General features: G+C 55.8%; 7 protein-coding genes across 7 annotated transcripts; 3 read left to right on the plus strand and 4 right to left on the minus strand.

The window, feature by feature from the left end:
• Positions 1-84: 84 nt before the first annotated feature.
• On the plus strand, positions 85-2,182 carry N656DRAFT_841055 (Nop domain-containing protein; the record flags this gene model as incomplete). Its single annotated transcript, XM_064818974.1, has 2 exons — positions 85-577; positions 686-2,182. The coding sequence occupies exons 1-2, from the start codon at positions 248-250 to the stop codon at positions 2,180-2,182; spliced, it is 1,827 nt and encodes a 608-aa protein (XP_064674942.1). The 5' UTR covers positions 85-247.
• A 3,227-nt stretch (positions 2,183-5,409) lies between these two features.
• N656DRAFT_773490 (uncharacterized protein) lies at positions 5,410-6,311 on the minus strand. The gene has a single exon (XM_064814073.1). The coding sequence runs from the start codon at positions 6,038-6,040 to the stop codon at positions 5,558-5,560; it is 483 nt and encodes a 160-aa protein (XP_064674943.1). The 5' UTR covers positions 6,041-6,311; the 3' UTR covers positions 5,410-5,557.
• Positions 6,312-7,410: 1,099 nt separating this feature from the next.
• On the plus strand, positions 7,411-8,301 carry N656DRAFT_786143 (uncharacterized protein; the record flags this gene model as incomplete). The annotated part of the gene is made up of 1 exon (XM_064816494.1): positions 7,411-8,301. One exon carries the CDS (start codon positions 7,411-7,413, stop codon positions 8,299-8,301), a length of 891 nt encoding a protein of 296 aa, XP_064674944.1.
• A 1,265-nt stretch (positions 8,302-9,566) lies between these two features.
• On the minus strand, positions 9,567-12,666 carry N656DRAFT_786144 (acetate kinase; the record flags this gene model as incomplete). The annotated part of the gene is made up of 5 exons (XM_064816495.1): positions 9,567-9,694; positions 9,752-10,119; positions 10,203-10,969; positions 11,541-11,545; positions 12,078-12,666. The coding sequence occupies 5 exons, from the start codon at positions 12,664-12,666 to the stop codon at positions 9,567-9,569; spliced, it is 1,857 nt and encodes a 618-aa protein (XP_064674945.1).
• A 395-nt stretch (positions 12,667-13,061) lies between these two features.
• N656DRAFT_33819 (uncharacterized protein) lies at positions 13,062-14,174 on the minus strand. The gene has a single exon (XM_064809292.1). It carries the CDS (start codon positions 13,987-13,989, stop codon positions 13,372-13,374), a length of 618 nt encoding a protein of 205 aa, XP_064674946.1. The 5' UTR covers positions 13,990-14,174; the 3' UTR covers positions 13,062-13,371.
• Positions 14,175-14,591: 417 nt separating this feature from the next.
• Positions 14,592-19,348, plus strand: N656DRAFT_700040 (MFS general substrate transporter; the record flags this gene model as incomplete). Its single annotated transcript, XM_064810832.1, has 8 exons — positions 14,592-14,804; positions 14,873-15,268; positions 17,141-17,229; positions 17,296-17,400; positions 17,475-17,634; positions 17,703-17,724; positions 17,792-18,787; positions 18,870-19,348. The coding sequence occupies 8 exons, from the start codon at positions 14,592-14,594 to the stop codon at positions 19,346-19,348; spliced, it is 2,460 nt and encodes an 819-aa protein (XP_064674947.1).
• An 878-nt stretch (positions 19,349-20,226) lies between these two features.
• N656DRAFT_721934 (uncharacterized protein) lies at positions 20,227-23,326 on the minus strand (the record flags this gene model as incomplete). Its single annotated transcript, XM_064812494.1, has 7 exons — positions 20,227-21,045; positions 21,115-21,357; positions 21,417-22,080; positions 22,135-22,404; positions 22,468-22,545; positions 22,611-22,956; positions 23,029-23,326. Coding segments are annotated over 7 exons (2,718 nt in total), but the record flags the coding sequence as incomplete, so codon positions are not given.
• Between the last annotated feature and the right edge of the window lie 651 nt (positions 23,327-23,977).

The following is a 23,977-nucleotide window of genomic DNA, read 5'->3' on the forward strand; positions in this document are numbered from 1 at the left end:
CAGAAACATACATACATAGCGCGAACTGGTCCGTGCACAGCACCACCCAAACGCGCTTGCCCAGCCAAAACTCTAAGGAAACTTGCCGCAACCTCAAGTCGACAGTTCGTCATCAACTTCCTCAAGACTGCTTTGCCGTTCCTCCCTTCCCTTCCCCGCCTCCCTCAACCTCCGCATCGTGACATATCACAAGCAGAAAGACAACACCAGACGAGACCCGCAGTTTAACGACAATTTTCTGCAAAAAATGTCGACGCTCGCGGACGAACTCCTGCAAGACTTTGAAGGCTCCGGGTCAGAAGCCGGGGGCGATGAGCACGACGATGGTTTGTTCGGTGAGGCTGGCCTTTCTATCGGCACGTTAGGAAATGGGGATACAGCCATGGAGGAGGTTCAGGATGGCGAGGACGAAGAGGACGACGATGCCGACGCAATGGAAGGGCTAGACGGCAACGCGGCTTCCTCCACCGACGATGCCGCCGATGCCAAAGCGAAAATCGAAAAGATGCAGCTTGGGAGCGTCCGCGACGTGCGCATCGTCGCAGGTCTCATGAAGACGCTGACACCTGTTCTCGAGGTTAGTCTACCATCCCCTCTTTGACCTGACAATGCCAACTGCCGTGGAAAAGCGTTTACATCTGGTTTCCTGAGCAATAGCCCTGACAGTTTGCCTCGAACGTTGCAGAAAATCGCACACTACCAGTCGCAACCCGCCCAGTCCACAGACACCGTCGGCAACGTGGAGGACCACCCGGAATACCACCTCCTGACCCAGTCGAACAGCTTGTCGACCCAGATCGATAACGAGATAGTCCTCGTTCACAAGTTCATCAGAGACCACTACTCGGTGCGGTTCCCCGAGCTCGAGACGCTCATCACCAACCCCCTGGAATATGCTAAGGTGGTTGCTATCTTGGGCAATGGGCCGATGGATGCCGAAAGCATCAAGGCTCTCCAAGTGTCAACCGACAATCCGCTGGGCGTAACACTCAAATCGGTGCTGGACGGCCCGTCCTTGATGATTGTCACCGTCGAGGCCACTACGTCCAAGGGTCAGGCCATGCCGCCGGAAGAGCTCCAACGAGTCATACAAGCATGCGAGATGGTGATTGCGCTGGACAAGGCCAAGAAGACATTGACCGAATACGTCCAGTCACGTATGAACGTCTTTGCGCCAAATCTAACAGCCCTCATTGGCTCTCTAACGGCAGCCCAATTGCTAAACCAGGCTGGCGGTCTCACCGGCCTCTCTAAGACTCCAGCTTGCAATCTGCCGGCATGGGGATCAAATAAGCAAGCCGGTGCCGCGCTGGCTACCAACGTCGGTATTCGACAGCAGGGGTTTATCTACCAATCACCCATAATCCGGGGTATTCCGAGCGATCTAAAGAAGCAGGCAATGAAAATGTTCGCCAATAAGATCGTCATGTGCGCCCGCACCGACTGTTTCCACCAGTTCCGTGATGGTTCAGAAGGCGAGCGCTTAAAAGACGAGTGCCTGGACCGCTTGGACAAGCTACAACAGAAGCCTCTAAGCAAGGGAGCCCGCGCCCTGCCCGCCCCCGACGACAAACCGAGCAGAAAGCGCGGTGGTCGGCGCGCGCGCAAAGCCAAGGAAGCAACGGCAATGACCGAGTTGCGTAAGGCTCAAAACCGCATGGCCTTTGGAAAGGAGGAGAAGGAAGTCGGCTACGGCACGGGCGACCACACGGCGGGCTTGGGCATGATCGGCCAGCGCGACGACGGCCGCCTGCGCGTGGCCCAGATAGACCAACGGACACGTGCCAAACTCAGCGCCAAAAGCAAAGGTTGGGGCGGCGCGAGCTCGCTCACCGGCGGCAGCGCCTCGTCTCTCAGGGGTCTCTCCAGCGGCGGCGCGGGCAGCCTCAGCCTAGCCAGCAGCAAGGGTCTGCGGACGTCTGGGGTGGGGACTACGCTCGGCGGGGCTGCGGGCACCGTCTCGTCATTAAATTTCACGGCAACCCAGGGTCTTGAACTCGTAGACCCAAAGGTCCAAGCAGAGCTGAGCCGAAAGCGCAAGGCAGAGGAGGACCGATGGTTCAAGGGCGGCGTCTTTACACAGATTGGCAACGGCGGTAGGGAAGGCAGCGATGGATTCAAGAAGCCACCTCTACCACCGAGCAAGCGGGTTGATACAGGGGCAACCAAATCACAGTCATAAATGGGTCGGACGGAATTAAGCAGTCACAGAGACAGGATGGACAGTGCAGGGAGAATTGAGGCGGGCGGGGTTGTACAGGCATAGGCTACCTACACGGCGTTAAGGAGGGGGGTATCCCGAGAGGGAGTTTACAGTATTGTGGCCTAAGAACCCGAGGACCGAACACGCACACTTTGTGCGCTTCTGTGTATGCTTTTTCGAGCTGAACCGGACGAGCATCAGGTTGGCATCAGACGTGCATTCCTTTTTGTCCAGCACTTTCTGGGATTGTCACCCGATCGCGCGGTGGTAAGTGGCAAGTCCTAGCCTTTGATCTTCTACTCCCAGACCGGTCTCGCCGGTGTACTGTACTCTTTGACTCTGCGTTTTTCCCCAAGCCACCTTTTAGATGGTTTTGCAAAAGGACCGAGTGCGTGCCACAACAGCCGAGAGACCCTGTCAAAAGAAAAAGATCGTCGGTGTTGGGCTCCAATTTCTTTCGAGGGACGACCCTTACACCACCTTTGAGCAACTTTAGCCCCGCACCTGCCCATGGCATTCTTGGAAAATGCCATGTTCCACAGAGAAATGCCATGGTGCTCCCCAAAGCCTATCAGCTCTGTCAAAGGCACGTGTAGTGTATGTACTGTATGTGCATACGCCAACAACCTTTCACATTCGAGGCTTCCTTTCCAGCGAGTATCCATTCGAATCGCAAGAGAGAACTGACGCACCTAATTGGCAGGCCCCGGTTTTCTTCTGCTTATCATGCCCCTTTTGAGACCAAGATTGGGCCGAGTCACAAAGCCGTGCCGGGCGCGCTTTCTTTGGTGGTCATGTCTGAGAAGAGAGATGCGGAGAGGGCTTTTTCTTTCCTTTGGGCGGCTTGCTGCATTCCTGTTTACCTTCCTTGCGGGGTGTAGTTGAATTATATGAGCCGCTTTTCCCGGCCTGCGATAGGTCGCCGCTGGGGGAAGGGGGTTTCCCATCAGGCGATGGGATGTGGGTTTGTCGGCATCGGTGAAATGCCGGAATCCTGCTTCTCTCTGGGCGCCGCCCTCCCTCCCCTCGTCCCCCCTCTTTCCCCTTTATTCGTTGACACGTCTCATCAGTCGAAACAGAAGGAATGTTTGGGGCAACCGTGCTCAGCGAAATATCACCAGGGTAGGGAATACTATTGCGTGGCTTTGAACTAAATTGTCGCACTGGCATTTGTTATTCGTAATTTGTTCCTCGAAGAAAGGCGGGGGGCGCCCAAACCATCCTTGACATGACGTGAGGGTTAGTATAGGTTATCAGGACGGAAAGCTGCTGCATCGGATCCACGGCTCAGCCAAAGATTGCCGTTCCTGTTATTGCGGGGGAAGGTAGGAAAGCAACAAACGTGGTGCTTTGACACAGAAAATTGTGAGCGGGTGCCCGTCGCTGCTGCCGTCGCAAATTTTTGTCCATGTCCCGAGACTCTGATGCCAGTATATGTCGAATAACACGGCTCTCTGTAACATTTTCAAACGCTTCAACGTTAACATCTGCTGCTGATCCAAGTGCGTGTCTCTGTTCATGGCTCCGTGTGGATGGCGCGGATGGGCTGATTAAAGGTTATGGTCGCAGTGCCAACTTTCGGCAGCGTCGTCCGATCTAGCAATCCGTACTGTGTCGTGAAGATCGAAGGGCTCCGGACCTAACTCTCCGGAGAAGCCTTCTTACCCCTCCCCGTGTCTGCAGGCCGGGATCGGGATCCCTGAAGGACCCATGCTGCCTGATGTCATCATTGTGAGGAATTTCTGCGGCTGCATCCTCCCGATATTTGGACCCTCACCTTGGAGCTCTCTGGGCGGGCTTGGCGACAAGGGTCAGCGTTGAGCCTTCTCTTCACCATTATCTCTGTGCTATCAGCGACAAGTCGACAACCATTCCCTTAGGGCGCACCACACCACACTACGCATAGTAGAAGCATTATATGTAAGGACAGTACATTATGGCCTATATATCAAGTACTGTTTATACGGAGTAAGTACAATCGCTAGGCAGTTACCTAGGGTTAAACGTGGATTAATCAAAGAGCAGTCAATGGGATTTTATTTCCGCCAGAGCGAACTGAGTGACGACTGACGAGGCTGCGCCGTCTCGATCAAAAGCACCAAACCCGATCTCGCGTAGGGAAAGACTGGGGTCCCCATAATAAGGGTCAGATGGATGACCTGAATGCAATGCTATTGGCCTCCGGTTATCTCTACCGGAAACCCTTGATTTGGAGCCCGGCATCCCAATTCTTTTTCTGCCAAGGCAGGTCGAAGCACGGGAGATTGCACTTCTTAGCGCTTCCCATTATTATTGTGAGCTCTTGGACCTCAACGGCCAAGTCATTTTCCACCATCCGTGTGTACACTGCAACGTACGGAGGTACTCTGTAGGATAAAGTATACGGATACTGACTCTTCCCGGTACCATGCCGACGAGGAAGAGCCGCCAGGTAGGTGCTGGGAACCTATTGGTTCTCCCGCATCCGGGAGCTTTTTGGCCTCAAGTCTCTGGGCTGGTCAGCGCTTCCGGTTGTCAGAAGAGGGACGGACGACACGGGTATAAGCAGTGCATCGTGTAGGCCAGGGGTCCAGCGGTCCGCATTTAGCATGGCCTTACCGATCCCCACCTAAAGTCCACTAATTAGTGGTCATGTAACTTGGTGTCCGGCACGGAGTATGTATGGTTCTGTATGGCGTGTTGAAAGGTTGGAAAACGCTGCGCGGTGAATAGAATCCGTGCTTGTCTGCCCAACCCTAATGGTTGCAGGACTATGGCAAGTTAACCAACTAGTGTACTCGCGTACTTCCCCATCATATCCAGTGAATTGTGCAGGACATTGGACTGGGGAATGATATGAACCAACCTTCTCACTCCCGCTAAGTAGGTGATGGCCCTGACGGGATTCCCTACCCTACTCGACAACGGGGCTATACACTACTGTGTACAAGTGGCTTGCATCCCGTCCTCCGCGGGTGTGCGCACCACATGTATGTATGTACATACAGTACACTAGTGTAGCTACCTAGATACCTAGTCGAGCTAGGTACATAGTGAACATGCAGACACTTCTGGAGCTTGGCCGGGCGTTGCACCGCGTGGTGCGAAATACCCCGGATGCCAATCTCGGACTGTAGAAACTGTAAGAAGCTTCTGGTATGTGTAAGACGGGCCCCATTATGGATCCACCAACACATACAGCACACTTTACATTGTGCTCGTCAAGGGTTCAGGCACCCGCTGTCAGCCTGCCAGGCAAGTGTCCCGACCTTCGGCACGATACCTTCGACTGCCGATTGGGTTACCGCGACTTGTCGTCTAGATGACTTACCATATGGCAATACCGCGATGAACTGACCTTACAGTAACATTAGCCTAGTGCCTGCTGCCACTGACGTCATATCGCAATATGTTTTTGCTAGGATACCGGCCAAGATCAGCATGAGTGTTTACGGGCTTTTGGGTTTTGACGAGCAGAATCCGCTCACAGACGGAGTATCCTAGCAGACGGTGGATGCGGCCTGGAGTTAAAAGGCATAGACACATCGGGATATGATGGCGTGGGAATTGTGCTTGAGACAGGTTTCTGTCAGCTTGGACCCCAATAAGGGACCTAAGCTCATATTGTTCACAGTAATGTAGTACCACAGTGGGTTCGGGGGGTGAGTGCCCCAGAACAGGGTTCAAAGGATTTCCAGCCGAACTGCCCTCGGCCCATGTCGGATGGTTTCCTGTTCCTGATCTGCCCTGCCGGGCCCCAACAAGGGACACGAGAGATGTGCCAACCAGCGACGCTTCGCTTCGCAACCAAAGGGTTCCATTTCGAGGTGATCGTCGCCTTGCGGCTTTGACTTGCATTGGGGGAAAGATGGCAAAATCGACGACGCTAGCAATTGACTCGTTTCACTCAACCGGATTCAAGTTATCTGGGCAGTAACGTTGTACGTCTGTTGGACACTGAACCTTTGTTCGTCATGGTGAGTAAAATAGCATGGAAGATGTGCATGAAGGCGGCAAACCCTGACAGGGAAGTCGACTGCAACTGGGACAACGGTCACGGCTGTGGATGTGGCTGGAAGGCGAAAGCACTGCGGATTTCGTCATTGAGCCCACTGTTACTCCGTACAAGAGCTCTCATGTACCAAGTACTTCGTGTACTGTCGTACAATACAACTTCAGGGTTTGACTCGACAGTTCCCACACAACTCGAACTGAATCCATCAGTACATATGGAGAAGGGCCGCACACTGTGTATAAGCACCCATTGTGTCTTCATACTGAAGTTGCGGTAGCCTTGCAACATTCACAGGAAAAAACAAACTATGGTAAGCGGATCCGTGACATCCGGCGGCTGCACAGCAAAGCCAGAGGTATCGATTTAGCTAGACAACATTACGAATATGTGACTAGCTACTTTCCTACTACTTGATGGGAAGGTGGCCGTGCGACATGCTACAGTGCAGAGTGTCGCACAATTGATGGAAGCAGCTTCGCTCCCTTCACGAATTGGCCCATGCGCTCAGGGATCAGCATGCTCGAGCTACGCACACGCCCCATCTCCCCGCCCTCCAGACCAGGGGCGTGTGCTGCGTCCCATGTCGTGGCGGTCATGGTTGCTTGCCGGGGCCCTGTGATTGCCATGCAGCACCGCAAAAGGGCGAAAACTGAGGTTTCCAAGGATGGAGTTTCATGCATTTCCCAGTGTCTGCTGCCACGGTACCTGCTCCGTTGCTGTTGTTGCTTTTCTTAATATTTAGTGAACAGTCGCCCTCCTCCTTCCTCTTGATCCGTTTGCATTCCTGACGCTTCACACCTTCTCCCTCTTCTCGTCTCCTCCATTGTTGGATTACGGGGTTGCTAGGCAAGTTCGACCGAAGCTTTCGTCTTTGTTTAACATATCCAAAAGAAGAAAAGGGGTGTCGAAGAAAGTCGTCATTTGGATGCAAACGTTGCCGCACCAAACACCCAAAGCTTAGCTGCCCGCCTGCCTGCCACTACTTCTCCGTCCACTCCGCCTCACCTCAGTCGACTACTACTACCGCACAAGAGCCGTCCTCCTCTGGCCTCGCACCCGGCTTCTGTCTTGCCAAGGGACTTGATTACTATAATTCCATTGTAAAGCCCTTTACGCCGACAAGATCAATTGGCTGTTTTCTACCTACCGCCCACGCATCTAGATATCTGTCAGATTGCAGCTCTGCTAGCCAACGGCCATCAAACCTTCCGCCATGCATGTCCGCGATGCCTCCGGGCGTCGAGTGTCGCTTTTGAACGACGACGATACCTCCGTCACCAGCAAATATCAGCCTTCGTATCATGTTAACAGCGGATATGCCTCCTCATCCTACTATTCCCAGGCCCCACGGAGCGCCTCATCGACACCAAACACTCCCGAGATGCTTCGGTCTGACTCGTATGACTCCCAGATGAGTGCCGAGCCAATATCCCCACTCACGCCCCTCTACGAGCCCGCGCGGTATGCCCCCAGGGTGGCCGAAGCCCGCTCCCCTTACGAGGACTATCACGTAGATAGCCAGGTCTACGCCGGCCAAAAACGCCCAGTTTCGCTCATCGACAGCCGGTCGGCGTCGTACGAGGACGATGCGACTGACAACGCGACTTCGAGCGAGAGGCCCGGGAAGCGGTTCCCCTGTCGCTACCGGGACAGCCACGGCTGCGAAAAGACCTTCACCACCTCGGGCCATGCCTCCCGGCATTCAAAGATCCACACGGCGGAGAAGGCGGTGCCCTGTGCCTTCAAGGGATGTACCAAAAAGTTCACACGCGCCGACAACATGAAGCAGCACCTCGAAACCCACTACAAGGACAAGTCTCGTCCTTCATTGTCGCGCCCTTCTCTGTCCTCAAGTGAGCGCAGATTGTCGGCGTCGGGAAAGTCATCATCAAGTCGCACCAAAGCGCCAACAGAGGCGCCCTCGATTAAAACTACCGGTATCAGCGCCAGCTTGGCAGCCTCCTCGCCACTACCCTCCCCCGGAGGCGTCTGGGACCTGCGCGACCTGAACCTTCCGCTTCTCAGCCGGCCCAGCGCTGTACACTCCCCAAGAAGCGGGCTTGACGCTCTCGCCTTGGCAGTTGCGTGCCAGGAAGGATCATGAAAGATATTTGCCCTATTTTCTCCGGGCTCCGTCACAGCCTGTTCTTCACCTAAATAGTAATCATAGTTGGGGCGCTTACGCTTTCTCTTCCGACGCGGAATGCTCCTCTCTCTCTATCTCTTTCCTCTTGGCGCGGCCATAACCGGGAAGGCAACCTCGGTCTGCGTGCAAATGACGGGCAAAGTGTCACTTTCAAAAAGGTGGCGCGTATACGACCTGACACCTCTTCTTTCCCTTCTTCTCTTCTCCTTCTTGGGCCGATACACAAATAGCATTTTTAGGTTGGCAACACGGACACTGCATTTCCCGGGAGGCGTTTTTCTGCGGCGCGGCTCTCTGATCTTCTCTTCACCTTTTAAAACTATATCCCCTTCCCGGAAAGCGATGCGCCGGCAAAGGGTCTCTACTGGATGGACAGGCGTCAGATTACCGACATGCCTGTCCTATTGCTCATTGGCACCCTGTTAATTGGTGGTCTCGTTCGCGATGTCGCGGCTGGCCGGAACACGAGAGAAACACGACGATTTCCTGCCGTTGTGCTCTGGGGTGCGGGCACAACGAGTAGTTGGGGCGGTGACACTGGGTGGGGGGAGAGGGGCTTAGAATAAGCAGGTATCGGTTGCCCTCATGGTCGAGGGACTTTCCGAATATCGGCAGGAATGGCCGTCCCTTACAAATTACGTTCCAGGGGCCTATCGTCTCTTCTGTGAGAAGAAGAGAAGAGCAGGGTCGTCAAATCTGCTAGTCCTCGGGCTAGCTGGGAATCCCCCTTACATCCCATGTATGTACGTATCTCGAGTTGCCTAGTTGGCAGCGCATTGATACCAGCGTAGCAATAGCAGCATCCTGACAGAAACGGGCAGATAGGAAATGAACCGATTGAACTTCAAGTACCTACCAGACTTGTGACTTTCCTTTTGGTGACGGGCTCTGTGAATATGCCATCGAGGTATTGCGAAGTAGTTCCGCAGTCCCCCTCGAGAGGCTTGAGCCGGAGAAACCAACTAAGTCTAACCCAAGTCATCCACGATCAGGCCCTAGTGCAAGACGATGATTCTTGTGTTGTAAAAACGAGGTGACACTCGAACTCGTGGAAGGCGAGGCTCAAGTGCACTATTAGCGTAGATAAACAAATCCGACCATGACCGGGTGCAGTGCCCGAGACAAAACCGTCGTCCCCCGGATCTTCTATGCTGATAGAAATACAGACCCGCCATCAGCTCCCAACCCTTTGCCCTGTTTTCGGCCACAGTTCCTCTCAATTCCTATGACCAGAACTGCTCCTCCTCGGCGCACATCCTCGCCATTTCGAACTGCTCGTCCGTCTGGCATACCAACAACCTCGGAACCACGCCAGGCTTGCCAACGTCCCAAACAACCCCACCGTCACCCCCTTCCCCTTCACCTTCACCTCCCGACTTCTGACTTTGGTTCTGGTTCTGCCCGTTACCTTCATTGGCGGCCGCGTCGAGCTGAAAACCGAGGCAGGCGAGCTGGTCGGCCACGGCGGCGCGCAAGCGGGCGCTCTTCTCGCCGATGCCCCCCGCAAAGACGAGCGCGTCGATGTTGCCGCGCAGCGTGACGTAGTAGGAGCCCACAAAGGCACAGACGCGGTCGACAAACAGGTCAAAGGCCAGGCGGCGGGCCGGGTGGTCCCGCCAGGTGTCGGCGTCGGCGATGAGGCCGAAGTTGGTGGTGCCCGTCAGCGCCTTCCACCCGGCCTCTTTGTTGAGAATCTCCTCGGCCCGCGAGATGTGCAGTTCTTTTGTCGATGCAGGTGACAGTTTGCCTACGTCGCTTGCGTAGTGGAAGACGAGGCTATTGTGTATGGGCGGGAAAAGGGGGGCGCGTGGGTTAGTTGAACCTTACAGAAGGAGGTGGAAGGAGAAGTGGGGGCTAACCTAGGGTCTACACTTCCGCTCCGCGTCGCACCGGGGAGCCCAGCCAGCGGGGTGAGCCCCATGCTCGTGTCCCAGCTCTTGCCAGCCTTGATGGCGCACGCGCTGGCGCCGGATCCGAGGTGCAGCGCGATCAGGTTCACCTCGTCTACGGGCTTGCCCAGAAATCCGGCGGCGGCGCGCGTGATGAAGGCGTAGCTGATGCCGTGGAAGCCGTACTTGCGGAGGCGGTTTTTGCTCGCGATGTCCTGGCTGATGGGGTAGGTGCGGACGTGGTCGGGGATGGTGGAGTGGAACTGGCTGTCGAAGCAGGCTACGTTGCGGGCGCCGGGCAACGAGTCGATGCAGAGCCTCACGATGCCGAGGCTGTTGGCGTTGTGGAGCGGCGCCAGGTCGTTGAGGTTCTCGAGGTGGTGGTAGGTGCCGTCTGCCACCAGCTGCGGCTTGGCGTAGTCGCCGCCGTGGACGATGCGGTGGCAGACAATGGCCACGTCCTCCCTACTTTCGATTTCAGGGAGGTCGTGGTCGTTGATTAGTGTGTCCAGAAGGAGGTTAAAAGCGTCTTGCTGCCCATTGACCTTCTCATCCACGTCGCCATCTTTTGTGACGACCTGGCCGCGTCTCACGTACTTGAGCTTTGCGGGTGGCGCCGTCAAGCCGCTCACTTGGGACTCTGCGATCTGCACAGGTGACTGTCCAAACCCAGCGGTGTACACCGAGACCTTGACCGACGAGGACCCGGCGTTGACGGCCAGAATGACCTTCTTCATCTTGGTCCAAACCTCACCAAAAAACTGAAGTACCACCGAATCACCAAGGTTCTGTGCCGCTGCCGTCAACGGTGAAAGAAACCGGAATCAGACGGGAAACGAGCGAAAATAAGGGCCGCCCAGCGACTTATAGCATGGCGCGGTCCTGGCTGTCAGTCCACACTATTGGGAGAGATGCCTATTCTCTCCTCGTTATTTTGGGATTCCGTATAGCACTCAGGCGTGTCCCTCTCTTGATATCAGGTGAGAATAGGGTCGTGGGCCGTGGGCCATGATGCTGCGAGTGACCTCTAGAGTTGAGAAGTGGGCTGAGGCCGTGGGCTTAGGCCGTGGGCTGCCTATGACGTAGTACGGGCTGAAGCTCGGAGCAGATGAGGAGCTTGCCGGTAAGCATTCGCTTGGCGTCAACCCCACCTAGCGGGGCCGTCCAATGGTCTGGGCCACACGGCCACAGGGCCACAGGCTCTCGTCTGAACTTCACACGAGGGGAAAGGACTGAACCATGGGGAATATCTGCCCCGATAGGTCAAAGTGCTTCTGCAACCTGCACAGAACAGGTGATCGAAGTGACACACGCTGGCATTGGATAGCTTGCGCAAGCAGTCAAACTTTTCTTTTCGTTAACCAAGAAGCCGTGGATTGAATCCGGCTTACCAGCGCCAGCCGTCAGGATATAAGACACATTCCGCATGGGCATATCAACGTAAATTGGGTATATGCTGCAAGACATGGCAAATAACGCCGCCGTGATTTCCCGTCCCGTGAGATATAACGTTAGTAGATGGAGAGCTGCCGTTCTCAACAGAAAACTCATTTCATAGCGTTTCATCAGAATCCGGGCCGTCGCCGGGTTCGGCCACCGAAGGAAGACGCCCCGTCATCCCGGGCGACTCTAGCTCAGCTAACTCTTCGAGATGGCGTCCTGGGATACCGTTGATGTAAGGAGACGGCAACTCGATATGGTTTGGTGGAAACGTCGCGTCGAACTCGGCATCCGCGACGTGTGCTGAATCCCAGTGATGGAGAAACCTTCTATAATCTTGACATGGGTCAGCCTCGACCCAGGGTCATAGTATGCCGCTGCAAGGGCGGGTGCATGCGTGCTCACCGTCAGTTCCGGACTGTATGTTGTTGTTCCTGGAGAACTGGATACCGAGGTAGCGAATATCGCCTGTACTCTGCGGTGGGTTGCCGTTGGGGAGAGGTGTACTAGGTCTATGGCGGAAGATGGATAAGCGCCGCTCGCGGCCGTGGCCGTGACCTTGACTGCTTTCAGGCGCGCTGCCCCTCCTGGCTCCGCGTACACCCAGCTGAAGCTGCCGACGGGCGTCGTCCCGCCGGCGGGGCTCTCTGTCAAAGTCATCGAGCAGGTACTCCTTCCAGCGCCGGCGGTGGTTAGCGTAGAATGTCAGGTAGTGAAAGGTGGAGTATCTGTCCCGCCAGAGCTTCATCCTCTGAATTGTGCCTAAGCCCCGTACATTGCCGTACGGGTCTTGCCTCCGGTGCTGGTCTGACCAAATAACGTCGACGTCGAACCAATCAATGAGGTCTCTGCCCCTGAGGTCACCCTGCAGCTGGATCGAACTCTCGATCGTGGTGAACTCGTACTTTACTTCGACGTAGTCGTCGTGCAAAACGCCGTCGGCAGTGGTGTACCGGATCCGGTGAGGCTCAAGGAATGTGAGGTAGAGCTCCATTTCCCGCGGGTCGCCGAACCGGCGATGCTGGGCATGGCGAGTAAGCGGGAAGATCTCGGCCGCATTGTCGGACGGGACTTTACCTGCGGGTCAGCGACTCGAATGCCGACGAGAGGGGATGGGGGCAAATTGGAGGGGGGCGATGGGAAAACGGGAACGCACGGAAGTGCTCGAGTACCTCGCCGGCATAACTGCATTGCCACACCAAGCGCCGTGGGCTGGCGCCAACAATCTCCCACGGGCCCAGGTAGATGGTCGTTTCGCTCGGCGTCCGCTCATATAGCTTTCTAGAGAGCCCGGGTCGTCAGAAGAGAGAAAACGCAGCGGCAGGCGGGGCTAGGAAGGACAGGCAACGGCGTCTATTACATTGTCGCGTGATAGCCCGGGGGGCCGAGATCGAGAGGCGCGGGGGGCGTCTGCGGGGCCGACGACTGGGCAGTCAGGGCGGAAATTGCACCCGAAACGGGCGTAAAGGTTGTGTCGGCCGGGCTGGCAAGTTGACCATAGGCCGGCCGGCCGCTCAGCGACGACGAGTTGAACGACGAAGACGAGCTGGACCGCCAGGATGGTGCTGCCATGGTCGGGTTGCACTGGGTTGCACCTCTTGAAGCACGGTGTAACACGGCCGTTGTCTGGGAATGGCGACAGAACCGGGGTCGCAGAGAGCCGCACTAGGCTTCCAACAAGATCCCATGGGGCGGCTGATCATCTCCAGCAGGAGCGGATCCTTGGGCTGGTGAAGGCGGAAAGCGTCCGACTCGCAGACGAGAATGGACAATGAAAAGGATCGGCAGATTTGGAGGACATACGACAGGCAGCCCAGAGCATGATGACTACCTCTTGTCCTTGCTGTGGTGCTCCTCTCAAGAGGCGGACGACGATGACGGCAGCGACGCCGATGGGCGGCAATGGCGTACGAGGCGTGTTTTCCTGCGACGTCAGCTGGCTCGGGCTACAGCGAAAAGAATGGAAGCACCGGAGCCTGGCAAGAAGCGTGTTGTGGCAACTGTCGGGAACACGCTGGACACGGGAATCTGGGCCGAAACCAGCATGCAACGCACCCAAGCGGGCAGCGTGGATCCGACCAACCCAGGCGGGGCGGAGAGCGAGGGAAGGGGGGGGGGGGTTCCGGTTTTGGGGTTTGGAACCCGGGGACCGAAAGTTTTGTTGGTTCCCAGATCTGTGCCGGTTTGTGTGCGCCTCTTCTTGGGGAGATATGTGGGGGAAGGGGCGGCTGCGCTGGTGGCTGCCAGCTGAACAAACCGCCGCACTGGATCGAGGCACGAGCTGGAAAGGCGCCCGGCCATTTGCACAATGCGCCATGTGTTAGCGGGCTGCGGGCATGCAGGGTCTGCCTCGGGCTGTCTTGGCTCAGCCCCCCACTTCCCGCTGTGTGTGCCTCCTGCCATTGCCAAAACTGCCAAAGTGGGGGAGGACAGTGGGGGGACCATAATGGGGCTCGCCGGTCTGGCTTGCCAGGCTTGGCACCAGAAGCGGCTTGATGCGGAAGAGTCTTTCCTCACGTTTGGGAGCTCGTGACCGTTTGTCGTATGCATTGTGAGAAAGCCCCGAGAGTTGTGTACGGGCCGAGCCACTGGACGCAGCCGAGTCGGAAGGCAAACATATTCGGTTTCGGTTCACATTGCTGTAGTGTACGGACGGAGTATTACATAACGCTAAGTTGATTTTGAGCAATGACCCTAACCCTGGAGCGGATGGTGGGAGTCGTGGGACATTTAGGTTGCAACTTGCACTGCGTGACGGTGTCTTTCCCAATCAACCGCGCGAAACCCCCGCCGAGCCTGGACAAGCTCCCACGGCCCTTTGCTATCCACAACAACGCACCGACTTCCCAAACAAGACGTCCAACAGGCGAGAGCAGCGACGCGGAAAGTGGGCTAGGCACAGGCTTCAAACTACCAGCCATGACGGGGAAGCAGTTGAACGAGCTTCAGCGGACCATCCTGGGGAGGCTGTTCCAGCTTGCGAAGCTGAAAGACTCGGAGCTTGCCTGGGTCATGGGCGTTGGTGAGAGGACGATTCGTCGGCGGAGGTACGAGTATGCCGAAACGGGCCAGCTCAGAAAGCATAAAGACGTCAGTCAGAATGCGGCAAAGTTGAAGCCACATCATCTCGAGGTACATGTTCCCACCGTCTGGTACCGTTCTTATTATCCCTTGCTGAAGGTCTGGACACGGCATTACAGAAGCTACTGGAGTTCCACAAAAACCATCCAGATGCTATGCTCAAGGATCTGCAGTCTTTTCTCCGAGAGACGTTCGATGTTGAGGTTAGCGTTTCATCCATCAGTCGGCACGTGAGTAAGGCGCACGGCGACGACCGGAAGGACCCAAAAGCACGACCGAAGAAGCCGAGAGGGATAAGAAGACGTGCTATCGCCCCCGAAATCCAGCAAGGCGTCGGCGGCAACGGCGGCAACGGCGGCAACGGCGTCAATGTCAGCAACACTACTCAAACAGCTGCCGCCCACTTGTATCAGGATCAGTACCAGCTGGCTCCGCTGCAGCATCTGGTGGCTCAACACGAGACACCCCGCCAGGAACTGGGGTTACAAGGACCCATGTATCATGCTCATGCTGCCGTCGGGCGGCAGTAGGTATTGACGGGTTATACGTGCAATATCTCTAGTCAGTTGGATGGCAAGGCGCCAGGCGTTTTCGGCGTACCTAAAAGGAGGCGTTTCTTTTCAACTGTGCATCCGAACTGCACTACAAGTGTGATTGGAATCTCGTTAGGAAATAGGATCGGATTTATCGGCAATCGGTTGCATCATAATTAAGAATCGAGCACTCTCCGGTTTCTCGAGATGGGAGATAATAAGATGCCCATCACAATCTCAAAAAGATACTAATTAAGCCACACTTGGGAGTTGGGAACAGTGAGTGGGTCGTTGGATTGAGGTTTTGAAATCGAAGCTGACCCTAACCCTACCGACAACCCAGTGGGAGCCAGGAGCCAATAGAATGTTTTGATTAGGCTGGAGGTTCAGTCGACCTGTCTGATTGGCCGTGACGTTGATAGGAAGGCTCGCCAGGCATGCACAGGACACATCCGATGGCGTGCTGAGGCATACACTAGAAGCGGCCAGGCTCCCACCTAACTCCACCAAGCCGGGCTGCCGGGTACGCACAATTGCAGTGGTTAAAATGATCGGATGCAGTTGAGGGCACACAGGAGCAACAATAATCATGCATTACAAGCCCTACTGAGTGATATTAGGCCCAGAGCTCTGGGCCTATTAAGGAGTACTGGACTGCTCGTTTCTAATGCAGTCATTATCTTCTCTATCTTCACAGTCCCAGTCTTTCGACTCCGTAAAGTCAACACCCATTCAGGTCAACTTTCATCCTGTGTTCCTTCTGAAAACGTTGAGTTCGAACCCTTGCTCAGTGCCAAGCACACCCCGCTTAATGATCTCCTTGGCTGGAAACCGGCGAAGGAAACCAATTAGGAGATAGAACCGCCTAGACTGGCCGGCCTTGCCTTCTGAAATTCCGTCTGTCACACGAACCCCACTAACCTGCGGTCCCTACGCTGTATGGATGTATTCCCCTCCTGAGTCGGGGATATTGGCCGAGGTGCCTGATGAAGCTGTGTTTGGGTTTGTGCGACAAACTTGTATAATTGCTTACCCTGCACCTTTGTCCGTTGCGGCAACCCTGTGCGGCGCGGCCCAAAGCTGCGCGCCCAGTGGTGCCATGTGTGTGAGAGATGTGAGAGAGGGGAGTGCTTGCTTCAAGACTTTAGGGATCAAGTCGGTTAACTAATTACCTTACCAACTAACGAATCCCCAAAGTTAGTCTGATAACCCCCCCGACTTCGCGCCTCGGCGCTGAGGCTGGTGGCTCTTGGGGCTTCTGGGCAGAGCCAGATGCTGAGCTTTTCTCTAGCCATGACAAGACTCTCTTGCATTGCCCAAATGTTAGACGCAGCAAAACAGCTCGGCTCACTCACAACCTTTTGATTGACTGTGGCCCATTTGACACGAACTAACAATCTTGGCCGGCCATAAGGTTGTCTGCCTCCTTCACCGTTCCGCCTCTCAGCGTTTCAACCTCCCCCCATTTTGACTTCGCCCATTCTCAGGCGAGCGCCCACGCCCTCTTTTCCCTTTCCCCCCTTCTCCCAACCAGTAGCTACACGCAGACCGGAACTCGCGACATGTAGAAACGTCTTCAACGCGGTCAACCCACCTTGTACCTAACGCCCTATGGCGGACATCATGTATCCCGGTCCTGAACGGAGAATAAACCGCGGCTATTTGGGATACGACAGCTCGGAGTTGCCAGCCCGAGACAGCCAGGCATGGGCACCCACTTCTTTTTCCCCCAGTCACCAGTGTACCGGGTCTCCGTCTCCACGGAGTCTATTCTATGTGCATCACTGCATTCCTGTTTCCTGTATTGCACATGCATCGACACGCGCTTTACTGACTGGCCACGGCCAATTCTAGGACCGCCAACAACTCCGCTATGAGCTCGACCTCAATTCCTGGAATCTGAGAATTTGGGGCGTGGCCGCCTCTGGTTTCCTGACAGACTCGTGCGTCGCTCAATCAACCCTCTCCTGCACCATCTACACTCATGTTGACCCAACGTCGCCAACTAGATACAACCTGTTTGCAACCAATGTGATCCTCGCTACCCTTTCGTTTGTCTATTTTCCCCACGAAAAGTGGTACGGTCTAATCATCAACTTCTTTACCCTTCTCGGGTACGTTGCTCTCTATCTCTCTCTTATCCTGCTGTTGACTGGCCCAAGTTAACAAGCATCTTTTTGAAAACAAGGTCCGTGTGCGGTCAACTGCTCTTTGGCTACCTCGCCGACAAATATGGCCGGACTCGCCTTTATGGCATTGAGCTCGTCCTCGTCATCGTCTCCACTCTGGGCGTCGCTACGACCAGCACCGGCTATGGCGACATGTCTTTTCTTGCCCTGTTTACTTGGGTGCGTGTTCCCCTCTATCGAAGCACTGTTGTGTCTGTTGTGCCTGACCATGTTTGTCCTTCCATCAGTGGCGTTTTGTTATGGGAATCGGTGAGCATGGCCCTCGGCATTGTGCGCCCTACTACCGCGGACTCAACCCCTGACAGTGACCCCCTAGGAATCGGAGCCGAATACCCCTTATCTGCAGTAATCACGTCAGAATGGGCAAGCACCTCGTCAAGGGCAACCATGATTTCGTCCGTATTCATGATGCAGCCCGTGGGTCAAGCCCTCGCACAGATCGTCGGCCTTTTGGTCCTGCTGGGCCAGGACGCTGCCTTTGGTTTGCATGACAAGAAATGCGGCATCGATGCGCTGCATGAAGAGGAGTGCAAGAAGATCATTGACGGGATATGGCGCTGGGTCATTGGCTCGGGCGCCGTTCCCGCCGTCTTGGCCATCATCTTCCGCTTCTTCCTCTACGACTGCGGCCTCTACACGCTCGAGGTCAAAAACAAACCTGGCAACGCCTTCCAGGACACGCAGCGAGTGTACGGAGCCCCAGCACCTGCCAATGGCATACCGTTGGCGCCCCACGTCAGCTCCAGTCTATACTCTCCGCGCACAATGCCGGTGCAGTTTTCGCTCAAGGACCTGCACGCCTTTCTCATCAGGGACAAGAACTGGTATTACCTCCTCGGCACTTCCATGACATGGTTCTTTTTGGACGTATCATTCTATGGCTTTTCGTTGGATAACCGGGGCACTCTTGCCGATTTATGGGCTACTACAGACTCCGTGGAGCTCAATAGCTCGCTCCCGTGCTGGAATTCCACGCTGCCCGGAGGGAGATCGCTGGTTCCTGGTTGGGTGGAGACGGGCCTGCCAACCTGGCAGACGGATGACACGCTGCTCTGCAACACCATCTACGAGGTGCTCATCGAGCAAACCAAACAGTACCTGCTCACCGTGTCCATCGCCTCCATCGCAGGAAGCGCCTGCTTCATCTACTTCGCAAACAAAATCCCTCGGCGGAGGTGGCTGACTACCTCCTTTATCGTTCTGACTGTCCTATTCCTAGTCACCGGCGGCGTCTATTACGCCGTAGCTCACACCTCCCGCTACCCTGCAACGGTGCTGTTCGTGGCCATCTGTCATTTCATGTTCAACTTTGGTGAGCACAGCCCCAACACCATGCGCTGTTACCCCCTTTTCGACTACATCGAGCACATCCCAGGGCTGACACACATCACAAGGCGCCAATACGCTCACCTTCATCATCCCCGCCGAGATTTTCCCGACTTGCTATCGATGCACCTGCCACGGCATCTCGGCTGCTGCAGGAAAGCTCGGCAGCATCCTTGCAGTCCTGGTCGTCTACGGCATCAACTCGGGCTATTCGCATTCCAAGCGCCAGGGGCTCATCTTTTTGCTCTTTGCCACCTTCATGGCCCTCGGCGCCATCTACTCGTGGGCCTACATCCCCGACATCCAGCGCGTCGTCTACGACGGCGAGGGCGGCAAGAAGCGGCTCGAGACCAAGAACCTCGAGGAGCTGGGCGAGGGTTACATGCGCGCCCGCCAGGAGGGTCAATTGCTCAACTTCAAGGAGAAGTCGGCCGATTTGCGGATGAGGCTAGCAGAAAAGATGAGACCAAGGCGCCGCCTCGGTAGCCAGGTCGAGGAGAGCACCGCCGCTAATGGCGGTATGACCAATGGTGGCCCTGTTGTATGACAAATGGAGAGAAAAGGGGAGGGAGACGGACGGGCACACCTGCCAAGGATGTGTTTTGCCTTGCTGAGCCGCTGCCCGACGCCTACGGTTCCGTTTCCCTTCGGCCTGCAACCAAACATATGTTGGTATTGGTCTGGGCTGTGCTACACTTTTCAAGTGCGGGGTGGACGGGTTGAGGGGGGCAGTGCTGCGCAGCGGTGCAGAGCGAGGGGTAAACTCTTGTCTCGGCAACCATCTATCTACATCTACCTTCGGTACAGGGGAGGAAAAAACCAGGCCTGATTTGTGTATCACGGATTGTAACCGGTAGCGGGCATCCTAGGACATCTCTTTCATTTGATGCACTATATATCTTTTCTAATACCACCTTCTAGTACATAGACATACCCATCAAGGAGGTGTGTGAGAGTTTCAGAAGTTGACGTCGAATGCATTGTTATGATGGTCTTCCAATGCTTTCATATGTATGGTGTATGTATTCTACAACACAACGGTCAAGATATGAGTGGGAATTTGGCCCTATATCCAAGAGAGGCCAGCCAATCATACATAAGCCTGTACAGAGAGAAACGATCAAAAAAATCATGGATATCAGATGGGGTCATAACATGTTGCCGAGCTCCAGTTCCCTTCTCCTCCCGTCATTCCCCAGACCCTTATCCCATCCCCGTTACCAACTAGGTAGGCAACAAGGTAAAGGAGTGGGGATCAGAGGGAAAAAAAAGAAGGAGATACATCGCCAAGCCCTCTCAAACGCCCCTGAACAGAAGAGATATCACACCACGAATATAGAAATAAAAGACGAGCGCTAGCGGCATCCTATCATTGCCATTGCTACCCACCAGGAAAGCACAATGGATGGGGGCCTAGGCATTCGGATCCCACCCTAGGTCCATCGTCTCTATGGGTCCGAGCATGATGGACCGCATGACGCCCTCCCCAACGGGGGTCATGCCCGATTGGGACGCCATTTCGGGCCATCCGGGGGGCATGGACGAGAAGTCGCCGCCGCCGCCGGAGTGGGAGTGGTGGCCGCCGGCGGCGCCCGGGGTATCGGGCATGGCGAAGCGCTGGCCGGGAGGAGTCAGACCGGAGGCGACGCCCGAGGGGATGCTGAAGGGGGAAGGGTCGCCGTAGAAGCCGCCGCGATCCACCTCGCCTTGGTTCGCTGCGGCGGCGGGCGACAAGTTGAGGGTCTGATGCGGAACTACGGGGCTTGTCTCGAAGGAGCTCCCGCCCGTGCGGTGGTTCATGTGCACGCCGGGCGTCAGGTTCTGCCGGTTTTCGGACGCCGTGCTTGACGTGGGCGTCGGCCGGTTGGATTGACCGTTGTCTGGAGACGCGCCGGACATGTCGTTAGTGCTCGCCGAGTCCATGTCGGGCAAGCCGTAGCTCGGGAAGGAAGGCGGAACGAGGCCGTGCGTGGGTAGGTATGGCGAGGTACGGATGGGCTCGCGCGTGGGCAAGGCGGTGGTGGTGGGTTGCTCGGCTGTCGAGAAGGCCTGCGCGACGGGATTGCCCGAGTCCACGTCAACGATGTCTGGTGCGTTGGCAGGGTTACCGTCGTCGCCTTTGGCTTTCATGAAGTGGCATTCGTTGGAATAACCAAGAATGCCCATTCCCCTCTTCGGTTGCCCGTTGCTCTCCTTGCGGGCGCGCTCCACGAGAGCATGGGGCAATTGCCCTGGTGAGCTCGGCTAATTTTTCCCAGTCAGTGATGGTGTTCGGACACTAGATGGACAGAGAAATAAGAACCATGGACTCACGCTGTCGCTGCTACGCGGGAAGGCAGTCTTCAGCTTGGGGATACGGACGCCCAGTGCTTCGAGATCCACATCCAGCTGGACTAGGAAGGACTCGGTGAGGGGATTCCTTCTCTTGAGCGCATTCATCGCGGCTAAGAGAAACCGCAGCGAATCGGCGGTTTGGCTGTCGTCCGGCCGGCTTTTCAGGTACTGTACAAATACACGAGCCGATACGTAGAGGCAGAAAGAGATAAAGGGGTTCATCTGCGCTAATCAGCATTGGTTTCCCGAGGCCGCCATGTTGAGGCATTGCATATACATACCACAGAGAGATCTAGATGAGAAATCATCCTCATGATGCTCGCAATCTCATTTGCCGCGGTGATACACCGTACCTTGCTTTCTGAGCTGACCGAAGCAGGTAACCTATTCTTGTCGGCTTTAAAAATAGCCGCTTGATGCAGGCATATGGTTGACGTGTGTATACACATGTTTGTAAACACGATGCTCGGGTTCTGCAGTCCGGCAGGCAACTTTAGTTCGGGAGGTAGACAGAGGGATGTGTTGAGGAGGATGTTGTCCATCTGACGATGCCTCTTCCAGAACTCGCCGTTCAGATCGTGATCTCGATCATCCACATCCGGTCGGTGCAGGTGGACGAGATTGCGTCCAAACAGGCAGGCCATTAGGACAATGCCTCCGAATGGCGATAGCTTCCCGGCGCCGGCAGGGCACATGGCGTCCTGCAGGCTGGGTGCCTGCTCGGGGCGGCTCAACTCGAAGGCGTCGTCGGATGCGGGCAGGTTGGTTAGAATGTCTTTTTCGTCAATGGCCATGGGCCAGCCGGTGCCAATGCTCGCGAATCGGTCAAGGCTGAAAGCCATCCAGAAGGTCCTCCTCCTCTCTTCTCTCTCTGTCCAGTCCCGAGGTGGTGGCAAGCACTGCTTCACATCTAGACCCGCCCCGTCGAGGCGGTGGAGACCGACCCTGGAAACATGAGCCAAGTGACTTCGGCTGTAATCAGGGGAATGAAAGACTTACATCTGACACAACCGAATTCCCGACCCGGTACTCATCCATGCCCGTGGGAAATACATCCATTTGAACTCGTACGACGCCAGGAGGATGTGCGTCTGAGCATGGGCAACGGAAATCATGTGTTCCCCGTAACCCTTGATGTAATCCGACTCAAGGTATTTCCTTGCGCGCTGGTAGAACAGGTCCTTTAGGGTGTGGAACTTATCCGTGACTGAGCATGCCAGTGTCCACATGGCATACCGCAGACAGACGGGTGGACGCTGGGACGGAGCGCTGTTACACATGGTCAGCGAACAGACGAGACCTTGGCAGGACGGATTCGCCGGGCAAACTTACAGGTTCATGGCAGCCAAATATCGATATTTGTGTATCATGGGCACTGAAGGGTGAATTTTCTCAAAGTAGATCTGATGTCTGCGCAAGTGATAGAAGGGTTAGCTATCGGTTCCTATCCCCAAACACGGCTTGCTTCAACTTACAACTCATCAATCGTCTCCTGGGCCGGTAAGGGCTCCTCCAGGCCCAGGCCTATCATCTCCCATGTGAAATTGTTGTCAACACCGCCCATGCCCATGCCCATGCCGCTGCTGAAGTTGTTGAAGTCGTCGATCGGGCCGTTCGGAGACTCGGCGTTGAAGTGCCAGCGATCCATGTCGCGGCCGCTTGCAATTCCAATCGACGGGTCCGTGACATTGAAGTTCGCTGCCGCGGCTGCCCGCTGGTTCAGAGGCTGCTTCGCGGGGCCGTCAACGGATATGGGCACCCCCTTGCTTCCCTCGGAGCTCGACGAGATCTCCTGCGTCTTCAACAAAGTCTCAACTTGCTCTGCACACCGCCGTTAGTTAGTGAGTTGTTGAAGCAAGACCAGGATTCAGTCTTGGGGCGGGGGATACGCACTCAGCCGCTCCTCAAGCGCCTTCACGTAACCTCTCTTGGGCCCGCTCTTCCTCCTGACCTCATCGTAGGCGCACGTGTGGCCTAGGCGCGAACAGGTGCTGCAGCTGGGCTTGTTGCCGTCGCATTTCAATTTCCTCTTTCGGCAAATCATGCAGGCCAGGCGTTTGGGCTTGGGCACGCTCGAGTTGCCTCCTGCCGGAGCTTCCACCGTGAAGCGGTCTCCATCCGATAGCTGCCTGTCGGCGGCTGGGTCCGATACCATTATGGTATCGGGCGGCGTGGAGGACGAGGACGACATGGCGGTCGCTGCTTATTGCGTAGCACTCACGGCGTCCCTTTCCCGCAGCATCCGTCGAGCAGATGCCGATGCTTCTAGAAGCCTTCCCTGCAAGACGCGGGCGCGATTGAGCCTGTGCGACCGAGTAGCGTTCCCACAGAACGAAGCGGGGGAGCCGGTCTCGAGACTCAGGGAAGCCTTTCCAGTCCGGTTCCGTATGATCGGGTTCGATATTGCGGAGGCAAAGGTCTCGGGACTGGTGAATAGTGGAGGCTAAGGTGATTTTCAGCTGCGAGTGGGTGAGACGTGCGATTCTTCTAAGTTCTGGAGGATCGCTAACGGTAATTGGCGGTTACGCAGGCCTGCTTGCCTTGTCGACATGCCAAGTCCCACCGTCACACATCCAAATACTCAACGTACACACAGACAACCCGGTAGGTGCTTGACTGTATGGCGGAGGTGGCCTTCAGGAATCAGGATTGTGTATGCACTGCAGGCGAAATCTGGGGACAAGGCCGTATACAAATGCCTGTCGCTGTGCGGCCCTACGAGGCTTTGAACGCTCCAAGAGATGACAATAACACCCTAAGGTACTGTACAGTACATACATACAGGTAACAGTACAGTACCACCTGAGGAGGTTGCATCAGGGTAGTGTCAAAGTGCTATACA

Source organism: Canariomyces notabilis (assembly GCF_033297395.1).
Source record: "Canariomyces notabilis strain CBS 508.74 unplaced genomic scaffold N656scaffold_1, whole genome shotgun sequence".
Lineage (NCBI taxonomy): Eukaryota > Fungi > Ascomycota > Sordariomycetes > Sordariales > Chaetomiaceae > Canariomyces > Canariomyces notabilis.

Bases quoted from the DNA above. Each gene is read 5' to 3' on its own strand.
- N656DRAFT_33819 (XM_064809292.1), bottom strand. From the start codon at position 13,989: ATGGCGCATTGTGCAAATGGCCGGGCGCCTTTCCAGCTCGTGCCTCGA.
- N656DRAFT_773490 (XM_064814073.1), bottom strand. From the start codon at position 6,040: ATGCAAGTCAAAGCCGCAAGGCGACGATCACCTCGAAATGGAACCCTT.